This window comes from Molothrus aeneus, chromosome 14 (genome assembly GCF_037042795.1).
Source record: "Molothrus aeneus isolate 106 chromosome 14, BPBGC_Maene_1.0, whole genome shotgun sequence".
In the NCBI taxonomy this organism is placed as follows: domain Eukaryota; kingdom Metazoa; phylum Chordata; class Aves; order Passeriformes; family Icteridae; genus Molothrus; species Molothrus aeneus.
This window is the reverse complement of record NC_089659.1, coordinates 8344539-8366641: the sequence shown is the minus strand read 5'-3', so window position 1 is coordinate 8366641 and position 22103 is coordinate 8344539. Positions and strand designations below refer to the sequence as shown.

Below are 22103 nucleotides of genomic sequence, written 5' to 3'. Positions count from 1 at the left end.
AATTCTAAACTAGAGTGAAAAGGCAAAGAAAACTGGAGAGATAGGGAATCACTACCTTGAACCAGTGCTAAAACCTCTCCAAATCCTCAGGGATCCAGAGTGACAAAACCACTTTCAGGAGAAGCAGCTGCAGCACGAGGTCTGACAGAAAAACCCAGAAGTTTGTTTAAAAATAAAACACAGACACGGAGCTACATGAACACGTATTTACTGCAAGTAGCTCTATGGAAAGCCAAGTCAGATAAATATAAACACTATACAGAGCTTCAAGCCAGTCTCCCAAAACCGCAAACGCGATGTGTTTTACAAAGAAAACAACAGAACAATATTTACAATGGAAGACAAAGCCAGATCAATCAGCCCAACTTTAAAACAGATCTGTGGAGCAGAAATAGCAAATATAATGAACAGTTTCAACCATATATGTTTTAGTTTGTACAGACAATAACTGTCCAATATCAAATTAAATTTACAGGACAAACATTGTTCTATCATTGGTATTTTCATACTATACAGCAGCATAAACGGGTAGCTGGAAGGTAGTATATATAGTGATATGTTTTACATCATCTGAAAATGTTCTTCCAGCACAATACTGAATAAATTAGTTGCTGTAAACTAAGAGATTCAAAAAGATTGCATATTTATTATGCCGTACCTATTAGTATTTGTACCACTATACTTGAGGTTACCCATTTACTTATTTATTCAGCATGTATTAAATCAGTGCTGTATATTGTACAATGGCAGCCTCAGGGACTCTAATATGAAATAAGTATGTAACAAATTTCTTCAAAACAACCTTTTCCTTTCACATTAAATGTTTAGAACTATCTTCACCAAATTTTGATTTCTTAGAAAAGATGTAAAGCTTTATAAAAAGCTGTGTACGTATTGCATTATTCATTTATGAGACCAACCAACAGCTATATGGCAAGACAGTATCATGGTCTGTAAAAGTGGTCGTGTTTTTAATTCCTGTATGTTTAGCAGCAAGTAATTGTACCAACTGAAACTTCTCTTCCAGAATCAAAAACAGGTCTGTGCTTTTAAACCCTGTAGCAACAGTTTTTCCTGTCACTAGACACTGTGTAAACTGATTGGTACCATGTTTCCTAAAAAAACCCCAAAACAATCACCTCATATTTTAGTGACATGTACATTTCATTACTACTCAGAAGTAGATCTGGTACACGTCACTGAACAATCCAAGCTGACAGTGTCTGATTTGTTACACAAACTGTACCAGCAATGTGAAGGTTGTCTGTTGGAGGTGAGGCAGCCTGGCCCATCCGTTGTACAATATACATGTGGAGGATTCTCAGCTGTGTGGTGCAGTACAGCATGAGGATTTGTGTACCACTTTGAAACCCTTTAGCAATCGTCAGTGCCTTTTATAATCCATTGCATGTACCAATGACGAGTGTCATGCTCTTTTAAGTTCGTAGCAGTGTTAAAAAGCTAAACTCATTTCAACCAAAAAAAATTCAGTACAAGAGTGAAGCACTTAAATTGTAGAAAAATCAGGGCTTATTTTAAAAAATGTCAAATAGTCATTGTTCACATTTCTGTCAGTGGGATAAAGACAATCGATGAGCCAACATTTTACTTTATTTCCCTATTATGCCAGAAAAAAAGAACAAAAATAGTCCCAAATTAAAAGTGGGACTTTGGTTGAAAGTAAGATCAATTAGGGTGGTTTCCCTTTAAAAAGCTACAGCTGATAAGTCTAATGCAGAAGTCACAAACATTGGATACGACTCCGCAGTTCTCCATTCGAATCCATGAACAAAAACCTCATTTTACACAATTCATATTTATAAACAAGAACAAAAACAATCTACAAGACAACCAGCCCATTAATCCTACTTTGTACATACCAAAATTCTGAGCAAAAAAAAATTTCCGTTTAAGCTCTGACAGACACTTGACTGAAAAGCCTCTAGCCTATGCTCAAGAAATACCTCTTGTACCATAAAAGCAAAACCTTAAAAAAAAAGAAAAAAAAGGCAGAAGAGGTCTCATTTTCTCAGACCCATCCAGTCCCATGGGTTCACCCCTCAAGCTAATGTGCACCTCTCCCTCCCTCCTTCTGCCCAGTCACCTGGAAAAATCCTGAACTGCCAAAGTATTTCTAAGCAATACATGTTTTAAGCTAACCACTTGTTAATGTACCAGAGAAGTAAAACCCATGTTAAACAGACAATCAGAAACCAGCTTTGACTTCTCAGAATATAAATTTTTTTTAAAAATTAACAACAGAGGCAGGAAGAAGAAAGGGACATACAGGGATCTCCTATTAGCATTCACACTGCCTCCCAAATAGATATGACATGAAAGACCAAATTCCATCACCAAAGCACAGCTATGAAAAAACGTCAATTCAAATTAATTCAATTGTAGAGAGCCGATGTCTATGAAAAAAACTAATGAGAAGGATGTGTGTCTATGTCCGTGCTGGTGGAAATGAAAGTAGCCGGCTGGAGCTGAGCTTTGCTTCCAAAAGCACCACACAGTTTCTGGAGTTACCAGCAGAAAAGTCTTCTCTTCCAACAATGGTTTCCATGGCAATGCAATCAGTCTAGAAAGGAGGGGGGGAAAAAAAAAGTCAGTGACATTTCAGATGTAAGTTATATCAGAAAAGAATGTTTTCTAGGGAGGAGAACACATGGAGCTTATCCACTGCAGGAGTGAGAGCTCCTTCGCAGAGGGAGGGGACACTCCCAGCTGCCAACCCCCCAGAGATCCTGAGGGAAGGCAGAACGATGGAGCCTGAAACAAGCACTGAAGAGCCACTGCAGCCACAGTGACACGTGTACATGGGACAGGAACTGGGGCAGCAGCCAGCCCGTGCTGGGACAGCCCAAGGCTCAGAGCTCCCCCTGCACTGTCCCTGCTGCCCTGCCGAGGTGCAGCACAGAGAGCCCCAGCAGAGCTCACCAGGTGTGAGCGACCCTGCAGCCAACACTGCCAGCAGGGCACAGCTGCAACACCAACACTCCTGCACTGCCTGCTCCAAGCAAGGAGCAGCAAGTCCTGACAGCTGCGTGCCCTGTCCTCAGCTTTTCAGGAAAAAGCTTTATTTAGTTCTCATTAGAAACACCTCACAGCACACTCGTCCCTTTTTGAAGGAAGTCTCACTGAAAGGCAACACACCCGAGTACAAAAGCACACAGCTACAGCCAGCTCCCTTCTTCAGGGGCTCCAAACTGACTGGAAAAGGCAGAAATCCAAGCACTTGCTAAAATGAGGGGCAGAAAATATACTCTTGTATTGCAGGAAGGTACAGATGGGCCACGAGGCACAAATGAAAACAGGAGGGAGCCTGCCCTCAAAGCAGAACATCAGCCCTGCAATTAACCATGCACATGCCAAGGTGAGAGCAACTCAGGAGTTTCCTGACATGGAAGACAAAGTGATGAAGGGCATGCAAATGCCTTCTGCAGTTGCATGAACACAAAGGAGGAACATATAAAAAGTCACTTTCCAGCTCTCTACAAAACCCCTTTCGCCCCCAGCCGAGCCAACGTGAGCACCAATTTTCAGTCTGGAGGGCTACTGCCAAGCCAGCCAGTGAATCACACTCTCCCAGCTGAAACAGACTGTCCTCTTCCACCATTTCTGTCCTCTCAGCCAAGACTGAGGGCACTGTCCTCTGCCAGGCAGGTGTCTGTGCCCACCTTCTCTGCAGGGTTTGAGGTACATACCTGCAGGATGTTTCCTTGCAATACAGTGAAGAAGGAAACAGCTAGTTGCCGTCATTGAGAAACAATGAGTGCAAGAGGTTTAGGCTCAAGAAAACAACACATACAGAAAATGTCAGCTACTTTTTCCCTCAAAGCCACACAGTGCCAGCTCTCTCCTGGTTCTGGGAGCCTGAGCTGCAATATGGGAACACTTCATTACACAGCACAGCAATGGCAGCACAGACCCTTAGAACAGAGGAGGAGGTTTCGGGGCTTAATCCTGCCCATGCTCTTCTGGTGGTCACAAGGATATCAGCTACATCTCACTGCTGAAGATCTCATAGGTCTTCCTTGCCTCTACTCCAGGGATATGCCAAAGAAAAGATGACCATGTAAAGAACAAGCATTATGTGTAATACTGCAAACCTGTATGGTTACTTACAAACCAATCATGAGGTATGCACACGCAAACTCCACCCTGTGCTAAAGAAATTCTGACTTCTGTCCAGCTAAAACAAATAAGAAAGCTAAAAAATAGAAAAAAAGACCAAAGCTCAGCTGAGCAGCCCTGCCCCATCCCAGCACTCAGCAAGAGCTGCCTGTGGCTTCAGAGACAGAGGGGCAAAGGCAATGGCAGGGCTGGCAGCAGTGTGGAAGTAAAGAGGGGTCCTTCCACTTCAGGAGAAATCCCTTTTAATCCCACACAACCCTCACCAAGGTCCAGGCTGCTGTGTTTCATTTTTCCAATATTTCAGTGATTTCAAAAATACAGCAACTTAGTTTTTCTCAATTAAAGGAAGAAACAGCCAAGATAGACCCACAACTTGAGAATCTCTATTTGTGTTATTTCACAGACATCATAAGTTCACTACAAAAAGCTATTGCTTGGTACTCACAGAGTATGATGTGGTCAGCAATGGCTTTGTTTTCACAAAAGCCAACTGAAGCTATTATTTCTGAAATAATTTTCCTCTTCAGAAAAATATTGTTTTGTTGTAAGACCAAAGAATGAAAATATGCACCACAGCTTGCAATGAATCACACCTCAGTGATGCATGCAAGTCAAACATTAAAACAGTTAAAGCTTCTATATTAAACTTATACTCAATAAAAATTAACTTTACCAGCTACCCCCCACCCTTTCCTTGCTGTGGACCTGTAAGCTCACATAAAAGGAACTTCAAAAACTGTCTCTGCTTTTGTCAGGACATTTTTCCTCCACGCCTTACACACAAGACGCACCTGAAAGCTGTTTGACAAGTTATTCTAATCTCTCCAAACACATCCCCAAAACATTTTGAAGAGCAAAGGCCCAGTTGCTTGATTCAGACAATCCCATATGGCAGAACTCAGTATTTACACATAAAATGTTTTGAAAATTTTCATAAACTAATGCCAAATTACATTTAAGGAGGGGAAGGGCTTAAGAGCAAAAAAAAACCCCAAGCCTGCTTAAGTCCTAAGTTTAATTCTCTGAAGCAGCCTGATATACTGCAGCAGCATGGCAACCAAAGCAAGAGCATCAGGTAACTCTGGGCAGGACCTCAAACAGCACAGATTCATTTATCAGAAACCAGAAGAAAGCCTCAGACCTCCCTGCAGCATCTCCCCTTCCCAAAACTCTGCACATCCTAAACAAGAGCTCATTAATTTCCTGCCTCCATGATTTATAAACTACACTTCAACATGTTTCTTCTCCATTTTTAAGGTAAAACAGAATTGTGTGAACTGTAAATAAACATAAGTGAGTTTCACATAATCACTTACAAGCTGATGTCATTCCATAAACCCTTGAGTCTTCCATACATGGAGCTATTGGTTGTCACCACTTCTCTAATCCCCTTATTAAAGCTGGAAATTGCAATATTGCAGTTGGAGCAGTACAGCTAGCTGGTGTCCTGAGTCATCAGCACTTTTTCAGTATGAAAGTATCAAGCAGATATATATATATATACACACACACATATATTTGTATATGTATATATGGACACATATCATATATATCACATTTATCATACATCTTTTCTCGGACAGAAAAGGCTAAGAGCAACTTGTGAAACTTGACCACATAAAAGAAAAGTATTTCATCTGAAATCTAAGAGGAGACCAAAGTCTTGCAAGATCCCTCCCACAAAGTGCTGCAGTCACCACCATTCCCAAGGGCCACCTCAGGAGTCCATTTGTGCTGCAGCCAAAGGCCCACAGGTCACCCAGCAGGAACCTCCAGCATCCCAGAAATCCCCTGTCACAGCAGTGGAGGCTGCAGCCAGGGGTGAGTGGGGTCTGCAGCCCAAGGCAGCTGTGCAGTCACAGAGCAGAGCCCTGGCAGGATTCCCAGACCCCCATCCCTGGAGCTGGGCTGGGTCAAGTGGCCTTATTTTCAGAGTTTGCAAAAGAACTTGCACATGAAGCTTCTTGATGGTTCTTCTCTCCCACACCTGAACTGCTTCCATTTTTTCATTAACCAGTTGGTGAAGGAAACCTAATGAGGCCATGCAGTGCTTGAAGAAAACAGCAGTGCTTCTGTGAAGCTGAATAATCTTATTTCAGTCTCATAATCTAAGATTCCTTAGACATCAATTTCCTATGTTAATAGTACAGCTATGAGAATTGCTGATCAACAATAAAAACCAGATTAACACTTCATACCAGATCCCATACGAATGGATTTAACTCAGCACTGACTGAACAGTAAAGGAAGCTGACAGGAAAAGGGATGAAGAAACTCTTCTATAAGATAAACAAATTATGAGATGTGAACTTGCAGAGACAAGAGGTACATTCTCACAGAGTAACCCAGCATTCCCCTGAAGTTCTCAAACACAAATGCACCAAGTAAAGCTCGGTGGCCAGATCAGACAGAACTTTCACTTGCAGTGTAAACACACAGCTGTTCCTGGACTGTCACAAGCTCTTCTAAGAAAATCTACACACTCTAAAAAAAAAAAAAAAGAAAATCTGATAACTGATCATGACAACAAACAAGCAGCAAAAAAACCTCTGCAAAAACCTTTCAAAGCAGCCCAGAAATATACTACTCTAAGTAGTTCTCATTGCATTGCACCCTACACTGGGCTTTCCGATCCAAACTTCAGCTCTATTAATAGATTTTGCACAAAAGCTTCAGCCTTTATTCAAAATTGACCTCTACTGCTTCAGACTATTGACAATACTACAAATTCAACTTCTTATCAATGTTTAATATGGAAAACGAGTCTAGACAGCATCCAAACATTTTCAAAGTTCATCTCCCGAAATACAGAAGCAAAGTTTGGAAAATTCCACACAATTCCATTTCAATTCATCAGTTTAAGATGGGATCAAGCAGCTGTCTGAATTTTGCTGATGAACAATCAGAGGAAAAAGATCACAAGGCAGAAGAGAACTAAGGGGCAAATATTTAAAGTAGGATGGCAGCATTGCTGAAAGACATTTTATTTAAAATTAAGGAACACACTGAGAAAGCATTCTGCAAGTTTTCTATGCAAAAATCACATAGTTTTATAAAAATATGGGGCAGAGATATAAATCAGCTGTAATTCATTAGATGCAAACCCAGTGTGTTCCACTTGAAAATGTATGAGATGAGAATATAAGGAATTTACACTTCATTTCCTCTGTCTGAATTATCAAGGCCATACAAGTCAGGACACTTTGAAACATACTGAGAGGTTCTGAGAACACAGGAGACATACCCTAATTCTCTCAAAGAAATCCATCCTAAATAATACCTGTTTTTACAGGAAAGGCTTTTACAGACATAATTCTGCAATTGATTCCTAAAAGGATAAAAGCTTTGCTTACAGAAGATATTAATTTAAGATAATTAAATTATTAAAATCTCCATATCAAAGACTAAGACAGCTTAATGCTTTCTGGAGAACACTGCTGAAGTTCTCCATTTCCTGAACTTCAGGTTAGGGGGAAATCAGAATTAATCTGATTTATGCAGATCAAAAGCAGCAGAGCAGCCCTAGACTTTTTGTGCACACAGCCACACAATATGCCTGTTGTTCAGGAAAGCACTAAACCCAGCACAACCTCAGGACACAACGTGGCATCCAAAAGCATTTTGTTCAGCAGCCAGGCTGGGGCAGGAGCACAGCAGCGAGTTCCACATGGAGCCTTCCCCATGGCAGGCAGGCCAGGGAGGGCTCATTTGCCCAAATACTTTCTTCCCAAATCAGTGAAAATTTTTCTTTTGCTCCGAATTTCACCAAATACACAGATACTATCCCATGCCATTGTCCTATTTCTTGGAATTCTTATTTGAATGGCATAGTTTTATACCTTGCTAGAGGCAAGCAGAGTTACTTGAGAAAAGCCAGATGTCTTAATTTGCACCTGGCAGACACCAAGTCTACAAATACAAATCAAAACCTGACCCACTTGCTGCATCCCTCACACGTGAGTTATGGTGCCTGTGTGACCCAAACAAGGCCCTGACACAGAGACAGCCTGATCTGGCAAGGTCTTCAACTACCTGCTGACCACCAAGCACATATTCCATGTACTTTCTTCAGCCAACAACAGACTAATGATGCTCAAAATCAGCTAACTAATTTATGTTGAACCTATAATTTTACTGACTTTCCACAAGCAAAAAAAAGTGCAAAATTTGGTTAAAGAAAACCACTTTATTGCATGACCCACTTTTCACTGGGTAAAATATTTAAACACAGCAATTGGTACCAATATCCCAGAACTGTTCATTCAAAACACAGGTTTGCTACTATTAGTGCTCAGCAATTTTACAAGCTAAAAACCTCTCCCATGCTTTCAGATAATTTCTACTCACTTAGCAGAAATGTCTTATCTCTTGCAACAGTGGCTTCTTTTCCTGTTGGAATAAACAGCAGGGTTGTTTCTAGGAAGGCTGTATGCACACTCTCTAATGTCATCTCTGCTGCTGATACTATTCCTAGAATTAGTCAACTTGCCTGCAGTTTTGGCAGAGGTCTAATACCAACTCAAATTGCTAGCAAGTGTGTGAGTTACTGCACCTGACCTGAACCACAGAAAATATGGGTAAATTTTAGCCAAAAAAAACAAAGTTGTTTGTGTGGCTTCTGAGAATACCACCTGCTGCAATTCCCTCTGCTCCCATGACAAAGGTCAGGAGCCCTGAGTGCCAATAGAGAGGAATATTTCCTGTCTGTGCTCTTGCTGCAAAGTGGGCATTATGAACTGTCTGGAAACAAACAGGAGAGAAACCAGCCACAGCAAACACCTCTGTGCATACAGCCCTGCCTCCTGCATCCAGAAAGGACTTGGAATACTTGGGAACTTTCAGTAGTGCAGAGAAAACTCCTGCAAGGTGTGACACAACTTCCCAGTGAGGCATAGACTGGTAACAAGACCCTTCAGCCTGCAAAGAACATAACAGGAAATTTTAAAAACTCAGATTACAGCACAGGTCCACAGTGCATGTGGTACAACACTCTGAACAAGCCTAAGGCACAGGAGGGCACAGCATCTACACAATCCTAAGTGGCCTGGAGAAAAAAGATAAGATTTGTTATCTCTTCCTCTGCACAAACCAGGGGCTGCCAAACTAAGCTGGTTTAGAGCAGGGTCCAAAATGCACAGAGGACTGCAGGCAGCATGTCCTGATGGATTGGGGGATTGGATAAAAGGAGTTTACACAGGATCAGAGAGAGATTGGAAAAGTACTTGGATTAAAGAATTATAAAACAGACTTGAATTATAAAACAGACAAACTACATTGGGCTCAAGAAATCCCCCAAGCTGGGGAAAAAAAAAAAAAAAAGAAAGAAAAAAAAATCAGAGGCTTGGGTGTGTGTTTGTGGGAGGTATTATACACACCTGCCCTGCTCTTCCTCTGCTGGGTAGTGTCTGCTTGCAGGCACAGGTCTGGGGCTTGAGTGAGCCAAACTGTTCTTAGGAACACAACCAAGAGAAAGGGCAGGGTCACTCATGACTAATGGAACAGCTCCCCACCTTCCAAACCACCTTTCCCAAAACTTCCTTTCTACATGAGTTTCACCTGTTGTAATTCATTCCTTCCCTCTTCTCAACCACTTTAGACCTCAACACCTGCAAGCATTCAGCACCACCTTTTTCTTTCACCTCTAGTGCCATAAATGATTGTCAAAGGCAAAGTTACTACACAGCCAAATACCTACACAGTTACACACCTGTGCAGGCTCACGTGTGCCTGCATAGAAAAATAAATAGATCTTTGCTATCAGTCACTCTCTGCTATCACACATAGCAGTGGCATGCATCAATTTTTTACATTTCCTAATTTTTACATCATTGACTCTCCATTAATATTAGGACACCCCAAAGCCTGGCTCACACAGGAGAGGAAAAGAAAGGTTCAGATTGGACTGCATATGTGAAGCAACATCTTCTCAAACCTCAGGACATGCCCAAGAGCCAAGGATTGCACTTCCAGCTTCCAGGAGCAGTTTGGGAGCTGACAAGGACACAGTTAAACTGACTCTAAACACAGACAACGTTTAATCAACAGTGTCCAATTCTTGTTTAGGGTCTGCCTTATGGAACATGTCAATATTAATATTTCAATCACTCATACCCTCAACAGTGAATCAAGCCTCGATGCTGCCACCACTTCCAGATTTACCCAAAACCACTGCAGTGTTGGTTCAACCTGATCTACAGATACAGAAATAAAGTCACTTTCTCCAGTGAAAGTGATGTGCTGCACTCCAGCCTCCACAGGAATCATTCCTGCAGCTGACAGCACCCAGCAGCAATGAGCAGGTCCCATGCAGACCTCCCCACCTAGAGATGGGCTCTGGGACATTGGTTATAAATCCTAAAGGTGACTATCTTCCAAGCCCCACTGTGCCTTCCCTCCAATGCTAGAAGACTGCCTGAAACTCAGAGATGCCACCTAAAAACACCCCAAGAACAAGCCAGTAGTAATGGCAAGGCAGTTCCACCAGCCTGGCTGCTTCTGGAGCAAAGTCTCACCAAGAACAGAGGCCCCATTCCCCCCCCAGACACCACATGAACTGCCAAGGGATGCTGCACTGGGTGATCCTGAGTTCTGGTATGCATACCTGCTCACACCAAATCTACCAGCCACAGGTCTGCAGGAAAACTTACAGAAAGGAAAAATAAATAAAAACAGGGGGGGGAAAAAAATCACATTCCACATCTAAAAGGGAGAAGTTCCTGGGACGTGTTCCTAACTCAGAGATACATGTTGGCCCACATTCCTCTTACCAAGATTAATATCCTGGCCAGTGTTCTGACATTCACCTCATCCTTTTCAAGTCATTTAAACCATTACAACACTACCTTCCCTTGCTCCCTGCCATGTGCATACCCTTCCAAGTGCCTACACCAGCTTCCTCTCCTACAACCACTCTCAGCAGCCTTTTATCGCTCCACACTCTTATCTGGACTCTGCCAATGGCAGCAGCCTTGATCTCTATCTTCCTCTCCACCCCAGCACATTAGGTTTCATCCATCTCTTTAGTTTCATCTTTAAATTGTAAGCTCCTTAGGAGAGGGACCAACACATTTACATTTGTGGCACCATATGGGGACCTCTCTCCTGTCTACCTGTTCAGGTTCCACAAGTAGAGATCCTGTCTGGAGAGATCCTGTCTGGAGCTACATGCTTTCATTAACAGACTGTTGTAATAATGTCTGAATGACCTCAAGATCAAATCTGTTCATTTTTTCAGCTCATTTCTAACTGATTTCCTGTTCACCACAATCTGCAATTTAAAAACATCTTGTTCTACAAACACTTAAATACAAATCCCACCCACCCCAAAAAAACATCACACAGTGAAATATAGACAAAAAAAGCCTCCCAAAGCATTTCACACGAAATTTCAAACAAAAACCAAATGTTGTTACGGAGCAATGTACCACCGGAAAAGCAAAGAGCTTACAAATTGTTCTAACAGTTTAACTTAAGATTCAAAATAATTCCATAGAGCAAACAGAAATGCCAGTGCCTGTCAATAGCTTCAACAGGGGTTTCATACAAATTACCTATCCACAGCTCACAGGAAAAGCTCTGCCTGGGCTAGTATGCAATCAGGACATACTTATCAATGATACAACATCTGCTTCACTGGCACTAAGAACTTCCCAAGCTCCCGCTAGCCTGAGAGATCTGGCTAACAAAAAGCACTAGTTGCAATAGTTCCCAAAAATAATTCAGGTTCAGGCTATCCAGCAGGAAAAAAAGTTACATGGTTAATTCATCTGGTCAGCAAGAACCTAAACAATAAACCCAACTGGGTCAGCATGAGTACAGGAACAGAATCACACTATTCCCTGTGGAAGGAGAGTATCCCTCAACAGTGCCTCAATAAATTCAGAAACCAATTTCAATAGGGTTTTTTGCAGCCCTTTTGATATTACTTCCTACAATTTTCAGAAGGAAAAAAAAGGCGTTTTGATATTCTCAGTCTTTCTGCAAAATTCTTTTCTACCAAAAGGGGAACCTTCCTCCAAGTAGGCAGCATATTTATCAGCCTTTCATACCCTAGCAAAAACGAAGTACTATTCTTATCTATTTATGCCCTAAATAATAATCCAGTTTGGTATTTATAGAAGTTCATAACATACATATGCCATGCAGTGAATACAACCCCTATTTACCTTTAGTAGTAATTTATTAAAGCTTTCAGTTTTCTTGAGTCACAATAAGTTGTATCTTTACCTTGGAATTACAGCCAAATCTTAACTATAATAATTTCAGTATAAGCCACTGCTTTCAAAAACCCACTCTTCTTGGAAGAATAAAAAAGATTAGACCTCACACAACTCACGAGTTACTGGCACAGAAAACACATGTATACACACAGGTGCAGTCTCAATGGTTTGCATCCAACCATAGATCTAAATCAACAGAAAAATAATGTCTGGAAATAAGCAACCTCTGGCCCTTAAGATACAGCTCATGACTTGAAGAGGGCAGAAAATTCTTGCTAAGTCTACTAACCCTGTTGCTCCTGGGGTAATGCTACACCTGAAGCAAAATCTCCACAAATCCTAACACTTATATATGTTCAAGATCATTTAGATAAGATACTCAGCAAGATCTCTGAAATGCCTTTGATGAGTCAGGCTCATTTACCTTTGTCTTCCCACTGCCCTCAAGTATGTCAGAAATCCCTTCCTGATCACAGCTCTGCCTCTCAAGTAAATCATAACCCATCCCTAAGCTTGAGTGACCTTCACAGAGTTGCAGAGCTTGATTAAAAGTGGAACACACTTCTCCATTTTTCCCTTGTCACTGCCTAAACCTGCAAGACAACAGTGCAACTTGTATTCTCATAGGATTGTTGAGAATATTTAGAACATGAACTGAAAAAAGTTAAAGAGCAAATTTTCAGGGTGGACCATCAAACAGTTCTCCAGCCTAGTCATTGCACACCATTTAAGGTAGTGTTGTAAAACAATAGGCCATTTTTAAGAGAAAACAGCAGTAACAGTACATCCTCAGGCTCCAAAGAGTTTGACTCTCTCACACCTGCCTTCCAGTTTTATCACTCCATTTTCCTTAGAGCTGAAGAATGCCACATTTGATCACAACAGTACCTAAAATAGAACTCTGGAGTTTGTTTCCTTCTTCAGCTCAGAAAAACAAACTTGTTAGCGCAATCAACAGAATTCAGCATGGTTTTGGGAGCACCACAGACCCACAAACAGAGCACACACACACCAAGGTACAACACAGCACTATAAGCTCTTTTTAGTACCACCCAAAACCTCAAGGTATAAATCCTCCCCCGAGCAATCAAAATGACGAAAATGTATTAAAGATCCTTTCATTAAAAAAAGACCATATGCAGAGAAAAGCAAACCCAAACTCTACCTACTGCTAACATACCACTGGACATACAAAAACCCCAAAGAAATACCTAGTGACAAACCAGCCCAGTAATCACATGCTGGAATACAGCCTCTGGAAAGACCAAACAGCGCTGCCCACCCTCTGCAGCTCCAACCTGCTGCCCCAGCAACAGGGGAACAAGGGGCCCTCAGACATCAAGGGAGGAGGGGAAAATGTGAAGCTGTAGAGGGAAGAGTAAAAGGGAAATAATGCATTTAAGATTTCAACAGAAGACTTTAAAATAAAAAACAAAACAAACCCAAAAACAGCCACAAAAAGCATGCTAAACCCATGGTGGATTACACTCCCAGACCTCCCTGCATCCTGCAGCCAATGCTTTCACCTACTACACAGCTACAAGGGAAAGGTTTTAGATTTCCAAATCAGCTGCTGGATTTGAAGTCTGGAAAGCTGAAGTATTTTCAGAAGTATTTCAACACTAACTCCAAGTAAGCGTTCTCTTTCAATGGCAGGGGAACATTCTTGTCTCAGACTTTCTCACCAAAGTACAGTAAAACTGAACTGATTCTTGGTCAAATATGTCATAATTAACTCACTCCCACGCCACATGGCAAAAATCTGTTCTGCCTTCAGCAGCTCACATACTACTCAAGAAGAAATTACCCTGGGTATTTTTAAGCATAGCTGCAAGTTACCCAATATTATTAAAGTGGCATCTGTTACAGCAAGATTAAAATGGTTTGAGCTGTTTGGGTTTTTTTAAGAATTATTATCCCAGCACTACTTCAAAGATGTAGGATACACAGCAGCATTTGGATGTGCTGCAGTAGAGTTCTTCAAATTATTTTTAAATGGGCCCCTGCCTTAAGTATTCTGCCAATAGAGAAGAGCCTCAGTTTGAAACAAACTTTAAAACCACTACTTAGAAACCCAAAAGGAGTGGTTATTTGCTTCATATCCCATAAACTGTAATTTACTATATTAGTAATAGCTAAAACTTTCAGCTTCTGAATTTCTTAAAGTATATACTGTTCCTTATATTCTTCAAGATTTTGCATTTGAAATATGCAAGTTACCAGAAAGGATTTGGACAATTTAAAACCTAAGTTTTGCTTTACAGCTGTTGTAGTTTTCCTTCCTCTCAGCTTCCCAAGTATACACAGCACTCTCACCCAGTCTGGAACAGGAGAGATTAAAAAGGTGAGGAACAATTATGTTATAATCCTGCACTTCACAGAACATCTTATATAATAGTATAGTGCTAGAATATCAGGTAAGTACCACAGAGTAGCAGATAAGATTGAAGAGTGGGTGTAAAATAGCTGAGCTGCTATTAAGCTGAACATTACATTTACTCTAAACAGCTGGTTTTTGAGTCCAGGGTATCTTTGAAGGTATAATATTTCTAATTAAGACTGAAGAAACTTGAATTATACAGGACTCATTATGCATTTTATTACTGCCCATTCTCATTATCCTGCTTAGTTTCTACAAGGTTCAATAACAAGGTATACATTAGCTAAGCCCTGTTTGAAGTAGCTTTAGTGTTCTGTACTCCTAGCACAAAATGTCATGACTCAGATTCATGTAATCAAAACTGCAAACCACTTGCTTCAATATTGTGTAACAATTTCATGATGAAATTGTTTTGCTAATGACCTCCTTAAACTGCAAGCATTGAAAATCAGTATCTTATATTCTTATTATCGTTATCAACATAAAACCTGAGCTCAGCTTTGCCTAAACCCCTAAAAAAAAGTTTAATAACAAGTCAGGCCTAGTTACCATTCCACATTTGTGCTCTCCCCCTCCTCCATACATGTCATGAATGGAGAAGGGGAAAACAAAATGTTTGATTCACATCAGTGAACCTGAACCATAAGTAGTTTGGGAATTACAATGAGGGAGCAGCGATGCATTGGAAATCACTCCACCACCCTCGGCAGTTTGGAGAACACAGCTGAGTCACAGAACACAATATGCCACTTAAGCAAACAAAAACAAAAAGCAAACAATCCAAAGCTGGGAAGTGTTTTCCTTCCGATAAAACTGTGGTTCAGGGAGAAGAGATGAAGTTCTCTACCTGTCAGAATGGAATACCGAGGGGATAGCTCCTTTCTAGGAAGTTAAGGGTAAATACATCTGCTAAATATTTTCCTTAAGAATGGATTTAGCCACAGAGCACTTTTTCAGGCAGAGAGACTGAAAAAATGAGATGCAGTAAGAAAGACAGCACGCAGTTCTGCTAAGTCTCCAAAAGTATTAAAAATATAAATTACCTAAAGGCACACTACACCTCTTCAGGAGACAAAAGGTTTAAGACTGAAGCTTTATTTTCACTACTTATTGGAATGTGAAAATGTTTTTTCTGGATTACAGAAAACTTCTTAAATATTAAAATAAAAGCTTTATTACCATAGAAACCAATAAGCTGTTTAAAGAATACAGAGTTCTAAAATTGTGCTTGCTATAGCTCAGACATGATTTCATATGTGAAAATAAACAGCTATCCTTATAATCAAGAGTTTTAAGTCATTCCTGAGAAACAGACATACCACCAATTTACAGCGCTAAATTCAAGTCTGACAAGCTGCTTTTAGCCTGGACTATTCCAAAATCTGTTCACCCCTTCATGAGCCCCTACAAGTGATAAGTGTCCACACCCCATCTACCCTCCTGCTATATACCAGAAATACTTTATACTGCTTTCACAGAAAACTATTAGGCCTTGTATAATTTTGTGTTTCTCATTAGGACTATAAAGATGCTTGATTTCCTGGCAAAGCCCATGGTTTTTTGCACAGAGCTGTTTCTGCTTCCTTTTAATGCATTTCATTTCCAGAAAACTTCAATTCCCAACAAAAGCCAGCAGCTGTTATGCCTCTCACTCCTCTGCAACTTGTAATAGGGAAGGAAAAAACCCCAAGCACAGGGTTGTAGATACTTTGCTGCAGCAATGGTAAGCAAAATGCTTATCATAAACACAATTTCTAAACACAGTATCTCTTGTAAAATATTTTTCAATGTAATATTTACAATACAGCTGAAAGGAAAATATATTTGTTCTTTTTTCATCCTAATTATGTAAAAAAAATTTACTTTATAACACAGATTTCAGTCATATAAGGGGAATAAGAACAAGTTTAAAATTCTGCTGGTTTTGGAGGTACTTTAAAAAAAAAACATGAAAAAACAAACAAATTAGCTGCAGCAATCAGTGTGCTTCTGACTGCAGATTTAGCAGACAAATCTTTGAAGTGCTCAAAGACTGACTTTGGAAGAAAGCACTTCTTGGATTGGCAACTTTCAACGTCTTCTAAATTTGATTCCAACCAACAAAACAAAGCAGAGGAAAAAAAACCACTAAGGCAAACCACACATTTCTGAGCAGCCCCAAGCAGTGCTGCCAGACTCTGAATGGCATGCGAGCTGAGTCAGGCTTCTACTTTCCACTAGTAAAAGCTACACAATTTTAAGCTCCTGCAACACCTTCTACCTTTAGAAACTTAATTTTAAAGCAAAACTAGAAAAAAAAATCCTTCCAGTGTTCAAGATTGTAACTAAAAATATTGAAAATATAAAAGTCAGCAGCAGCCTGCCCCCTTACTGCTTTATCTGTGGACAGAGTAGACAAGTATCAATGTCCAACCATGATTAAATATTTCCTCTTGGTATCCAACAACTACTGACTATATGTACATTTGCAAAGAGAGGAAAACATCATTTCCAACAAAAATGGTTTTCTACCAGAGAGTGAATGACTGTAAGGAGTTCAGTGGGTCACTGGCACCAAAGCAATGACTGTTCCTCCAGGCTTCCAGCACAGCACTCACACACACACGGCCCTCAGCCGGGGGACATGCACTGACACCACTCATTACTGGCTTTGCTCCCGCCAGGAGAGCTTATCACATCAACAGGAGTGTCCCTCCTCTTCCCCATACTCTTCCTCCCCACCTGCAACGCCTTTATGTTTATGCACGCTTCAAACTGCATTACCTTACCGCTGGGTCAGACACTGGCAACCTGAAAGGCAGCAGCCTCCCCGAGCAGGTCTCAGAGCTGGAAGACTGCTCAGAGCCTGCTCTTCCTCAACCACAGGCATCCCTCACCTGCTACACAAGAGGCACATCCCAGGGAAAGGTGACAGCTCAGCTGAGCCCTAGGTGGTGAATGGGAAGGCCATGAGCTGCCTGAGCCCCCCTCCACACTGGTCAGCCAAGTCCTCAGGCTTCTCCAGAGGACACAAAGATGCTGTGGGGACCAAAGCTCACAAGCAGCCATCAAACCTTCAAGGAAAAAAAACTGAGTTCTGTTTACATAAGATTCAGCTAAATAAATCTGAGCAGATTTGAACATAAAAAAAAGCTGTAATATAGATTTCAACTACATTAAGAAATATATTTAAGCCTCAAATTTAGGGGTCTAAACCAAAATTAGCCATATTGAGCTTTTAAATAACAAAAATTTCAGTTCAGGAAAAAAAATGAAGAGTCATCTAGTTCTAAGAAGGGAAATAGCAAAACAGAAGTGAAGAAAAGAGCTAGTCTAACCTCAGGACAAGAATTCACAACATGAAATACCATTAATGCTTATGCTAGCAAAATTAATTAAAGGGAAAAAAAAGGCAGACGACAGTTTGATAGCACCTCTGACTGCCTGGAAGAGGCACATAAATGCTTTAGGCCACATCCCCTTTCACTGCTGTTCAGCGGTTCAGATGCTGCACTACAACAAAACTGGTTGTACTAGAATAACACGGGAGATTATAAAAAGCATTTACCCCACTCTGAAGACAGCACTAAGCAGACAATCTAATTCCTATGGTTAAGCAAGCATGAAAGGGAAGTGCTTTTGAAGTTACAAACCTTTTCTCGCATTACACTTCAGCCCATCTGATCTGCTGAAATCTATGCTTACATAAGCTCCACTGTCCAAACCTGAAGTACCATTTTGGAGATGGCAGGCTGGCGCTGTAGTATTCGCCTCACAGCTTAGAGGGTCATCACGTAAATTCAGAGCAATGTAGTTTAAGCCATTCTGAAATCCAGTTGAGGTATCCCTGGACATTTTGTTTTCCTGACCATCAGAAATGTTTTCATCCGGTTTCAACCAAACGTTGTCAAATGAGGCAGAGCTGTGTCTTTTGCTACTGTCAGTAAAGAAAGAGGATGAGGTGGTCACAGTCCCAGCAGAAGAGAATGTTTCAGAACTGTGTCTCCTCCTGCCTTGAGGGTCAGCTCGAATCACTTTCGGTCCTATAGGAGGGTCAGAGCTAGGGACAGAGAAGCTACTGCTACCAGCATATCGATCCACAATGCAGAGTCTATTAACGATGGAAGAAGGACTGTCCATCTTTCCAGCACTATCAGATTCAGTGGCAAATGGCCTTGGTGGTGTGGCTGCCATGTTGAACGTCATCTCAGTGTAGTCATCAGTCCTGTTACTTGCCGTGCTAACACATGCAGCACCAAATGAAAGCCTGGCATAGTCAGGGTTTGGTTGGTTTCTAGGAATACTGGAACTTGCATAAATTGAAATATCTGTTAGAGAGTTCGACAGCTCCTTCGCTGCTTTTGGTGACTGCACATCCAAGTCAACACTCATGTAATCAGAGAGCGGTGACTGCCTGTGGTCACTGCTGGAGCCTAGAGATGATGGAGATCCTTCTGCAGATAAGGAATAGGGCGTGTTACTCGCCTTCTCATTAAAATCAATATTGATGTATTCACCCGGACTGGCTGGCTCGGGTGGAACTGTGCGATCGTACATCCTGGGGATGGTGTTACTCCCTCTCGTACCGAGGGGCAGTCGTGTGGGCCTGGCAGCCCTGCTCTGCCCAAGCCCTTCATCCGAACCCTTCAACGTCGGCAATTTAGAGATGCCATTAGCCAGAGTCTCACTGCTGACCCCCTTTACGTTTTCTGGTGCACCGTACAAGAGTTTTCCAGGTGAAGACATTGGAACATATTCACTGTGGTCACCATTTTGTCCTGATAATGCCTTAAAGCTTCGGGGCAAAGAAAAATATGAACTAAAACCTTTGGAAACAGAAGTGGTATGAATATAATTTGAATCACCGGGGTGCTTTGGAACTGAATTGCCAGGTGACATATCCATATACTCGTTGTTTACAATCTTCTCATTACTTCCTTTAGAAGCAAATCCAGTTAAAGGACTCCGTACAGGTGAAGAGCTGCCCTTTGGAAACATCATCATATAGCCTCGGGAGTCGACCTGAGATGGTGACCAGGAATTGTTAATCTGTTTTGGAACAGACATGCTTTTAGGAGTCATTGGCAAATAATCGCTGGTGCTGGATAGAGAAGATGCGACTCCTGGCATCATTGGCATGTACCCATCATCCCTGGCTTTACTCCTGCTTTGGTTACACATGGAATCAAGGTTAGTGTCACTGTACTCCAATTCATGGTTATCTTTGAATTTTGGTGTTTCAGAGTAAAGTAAACGTCCATGATTTCCTGCAGAATCTTCATCCAACAAAGCTGTAGTTTGCGTTGTCTTCTGCTGCACTGCCACAGAAGTTGGCTTTGTTAGAGAGTAAGCTCTTTTCCTGAAGCATTTTTCAGCCTCCATATAATCATCTCTTGAGCCATCATCTCCCTGTTGCTTATTCATGGACATGTACTCACTCAGACAGTTCTCCTCTCTGATAGGTGGTGTGTTTCCCAGGGAATCTGGTGTATTACTCCTCACCCTAAAGTACCTGAAATCTCCAGGGCTGGAGCCATACTCATCGGAAGAGATGAATCCCCCATCACTTGGGGAACCACAAACAGATGAGCTAGAAGGCCTGGTCAGCATGTCCGAAGCAGAACCATGGCCACTGCTGGAAGAAACACTGATGGGACTTGTGGTAGAGGGAAAATGAGAAACAGGCAGCGAAGCAGACCTGGTGTGGTAAGATGAGCTGAAAGCGGCTCTCACGTACCTTCCACTCCCTTCTTGCCGGCCCAAATTCATCCTTGCAGTATTCAGGTGTATCAGACTCCCAGTCACTGACCTAAAAGGTCTAGTCATGGTTCCCTCTCCTTCACTGGAGGTTCTGAAGCGATAGGAGTTGTTGCTTTTGGTGGTAGGAGGAGTGCCTCCAGCAACGCTCTCAGTTCTAGATCTTCTCTGCAAGCCTGTCTGGCTGGGGGGTAGGTTGCCCAAGTGCCTTCTGGTGGTGATGAAGGATATGGGATTGGTACCGCTGCCACCACCAGAAGACTGGCTCTTGCTTCGGGGCCTAAACTCTGCAAAGGCCTTTAGAGCTTTCATGGTATCCAGAAAAGTCTCGTGCATATTTTGGGCAACAACCGAATCATCCACTTGCATCCAGAGCTCTCCAGGCCCAATAGAGGCAGATCTGCCCACTTCAATGAAGAAGAAATTCTCTGAGTGTCCGCAGCGGCGAATGTTCATAAGCTGCAAGTGAACAGAGGGCACCTCCGAGTTCAGCTTGACAAGGTGGATGGCCTTGCTGGAGAGGCACAACCTGTACACTCCAGTGAGGTTTTTCGTTTGTCCCAAGCCTTTGGGCTTCACGTTGACCTGCCACACCTCCTTGAACACGGTGCCAGGCCTCAGGGTGGCCCCGTAGTGCTCATCATCCTCATCCACCTGCTGATCGGCATGGTCCTCCTGCTCCAGGAAGCCCCTCTTGCTCTGATTCATGAGCTCGCTGATGGCTTGGTACCAGGCCTCCTGCTCGGCTTCGTTCTCGGCCAGCATGGCGAAGTACTCGTCCTTGGTGTACAGGGCGATGATGTGCTTGTGCTTAGCGTCGGCGCGGCGGCTCACGGTGAAGCACTGGTACAGGGGGATGACCCGCTTGGGCGGGGGGCAGCACAGCGCGGCCGCCCCGCCGGCCCCCGCCGCCCGGAGGCTGCTCTTGAACTTCTTCTCGCTGTCATAGTACTCCAGCCGGGCGGGGGCCAGGTGGCTCTCGGCCCGCAGGACGAAGTAACGCTTGTGCCCGTGCTTCTGCTTCCGCAGGTACCCGCATTTCCTCACGTCCTCACCGGCGCCGCGGCCCGCCGGGGGGGGCTGCCCGCCGCGGCCCGCCGAGGGAACGGCCCGGCCGGGCGCGGGGGCGGCCTCGGGCGCCGGGCACAGCGAAGCGCTGGGCGAGCGCCGCAGCAGCAGCAGCAGGTGGTGCGGCTGAGGGGACGGGCAGCGCCCGCCCTCGCCCGCCGCCGGCTCCCCCTCGCCCGCCGCCGCGCCGAGCACGCCGGGCTCCTGCTGGGGCGCGGCTCCGCCTCCCGTGTGCCGGGCGCCCGGCTCCTCCTCGCTGCTGCCGCCGCCGCCGCCGGCCGGGCCATTCATCCCGCTCGCCATCTTAGGGGCCACGCAGGGTCCGGTGCCGCCGGGGACGCGGCACAGGGCGGGCAGCGGGAATCCGCGCTCACCGGAGAAGCGCCCCGTGCATGGGAAGCGGGCGGTGCCTCCTGCGCCCCCAGCCCGGTCCGCGCTCCCCCCGGTCGCTCCGGCCACTCGCACTCACGGGCGGCGGCGGCGGCACCGCGGCGAAAACATCACGTGACTCCGCGGAGGGCGGGGCGGCGGCGGGCGGGGCGCCCGGCGCGCGGGGCGAGGGG

At 43.3% G+C, this 22103-nt stretch overlaps 1 protein-coding gene across 1 annotated transcript; it reads right to left on the bottom strand.

Moving 5' to 3' along the window:
* Nucleotides 1-192: 192 nt before the first annotated feature.
* IRS4 (insulin receptor substrate 4) lies at nt 193-21858 on the bottom strand. Its single transcript, XM_066559496.1, has 2 exons — nt 18369-21858; nt 193-2581 (listed from the first exon to the last, which is right to left on the bottom strand). Exons 1-2 carry the CDS (start codon nt 21841-21843, stop codon nt 2577-2579), a joined length of 3480 nt encoding a protein of 1159 aa, XP_066415593.1. The 5' UTR covers nt 21844-21858; the 3' UTR covers nt 193-2576.
* Nucleotides 21859-22103: the final 245 nt, after the last annotated feature.

Bases quoted from the DNA above. Each gene is read 5' to 3' on its own strand.
- IRS4 (XM_066559496.1), bottom strand. From the start codon at position 21,843: ATGGCGAGCGGGATGAATGGCCCGGCCGGCGGCGGCGGCGGCAGCAGC.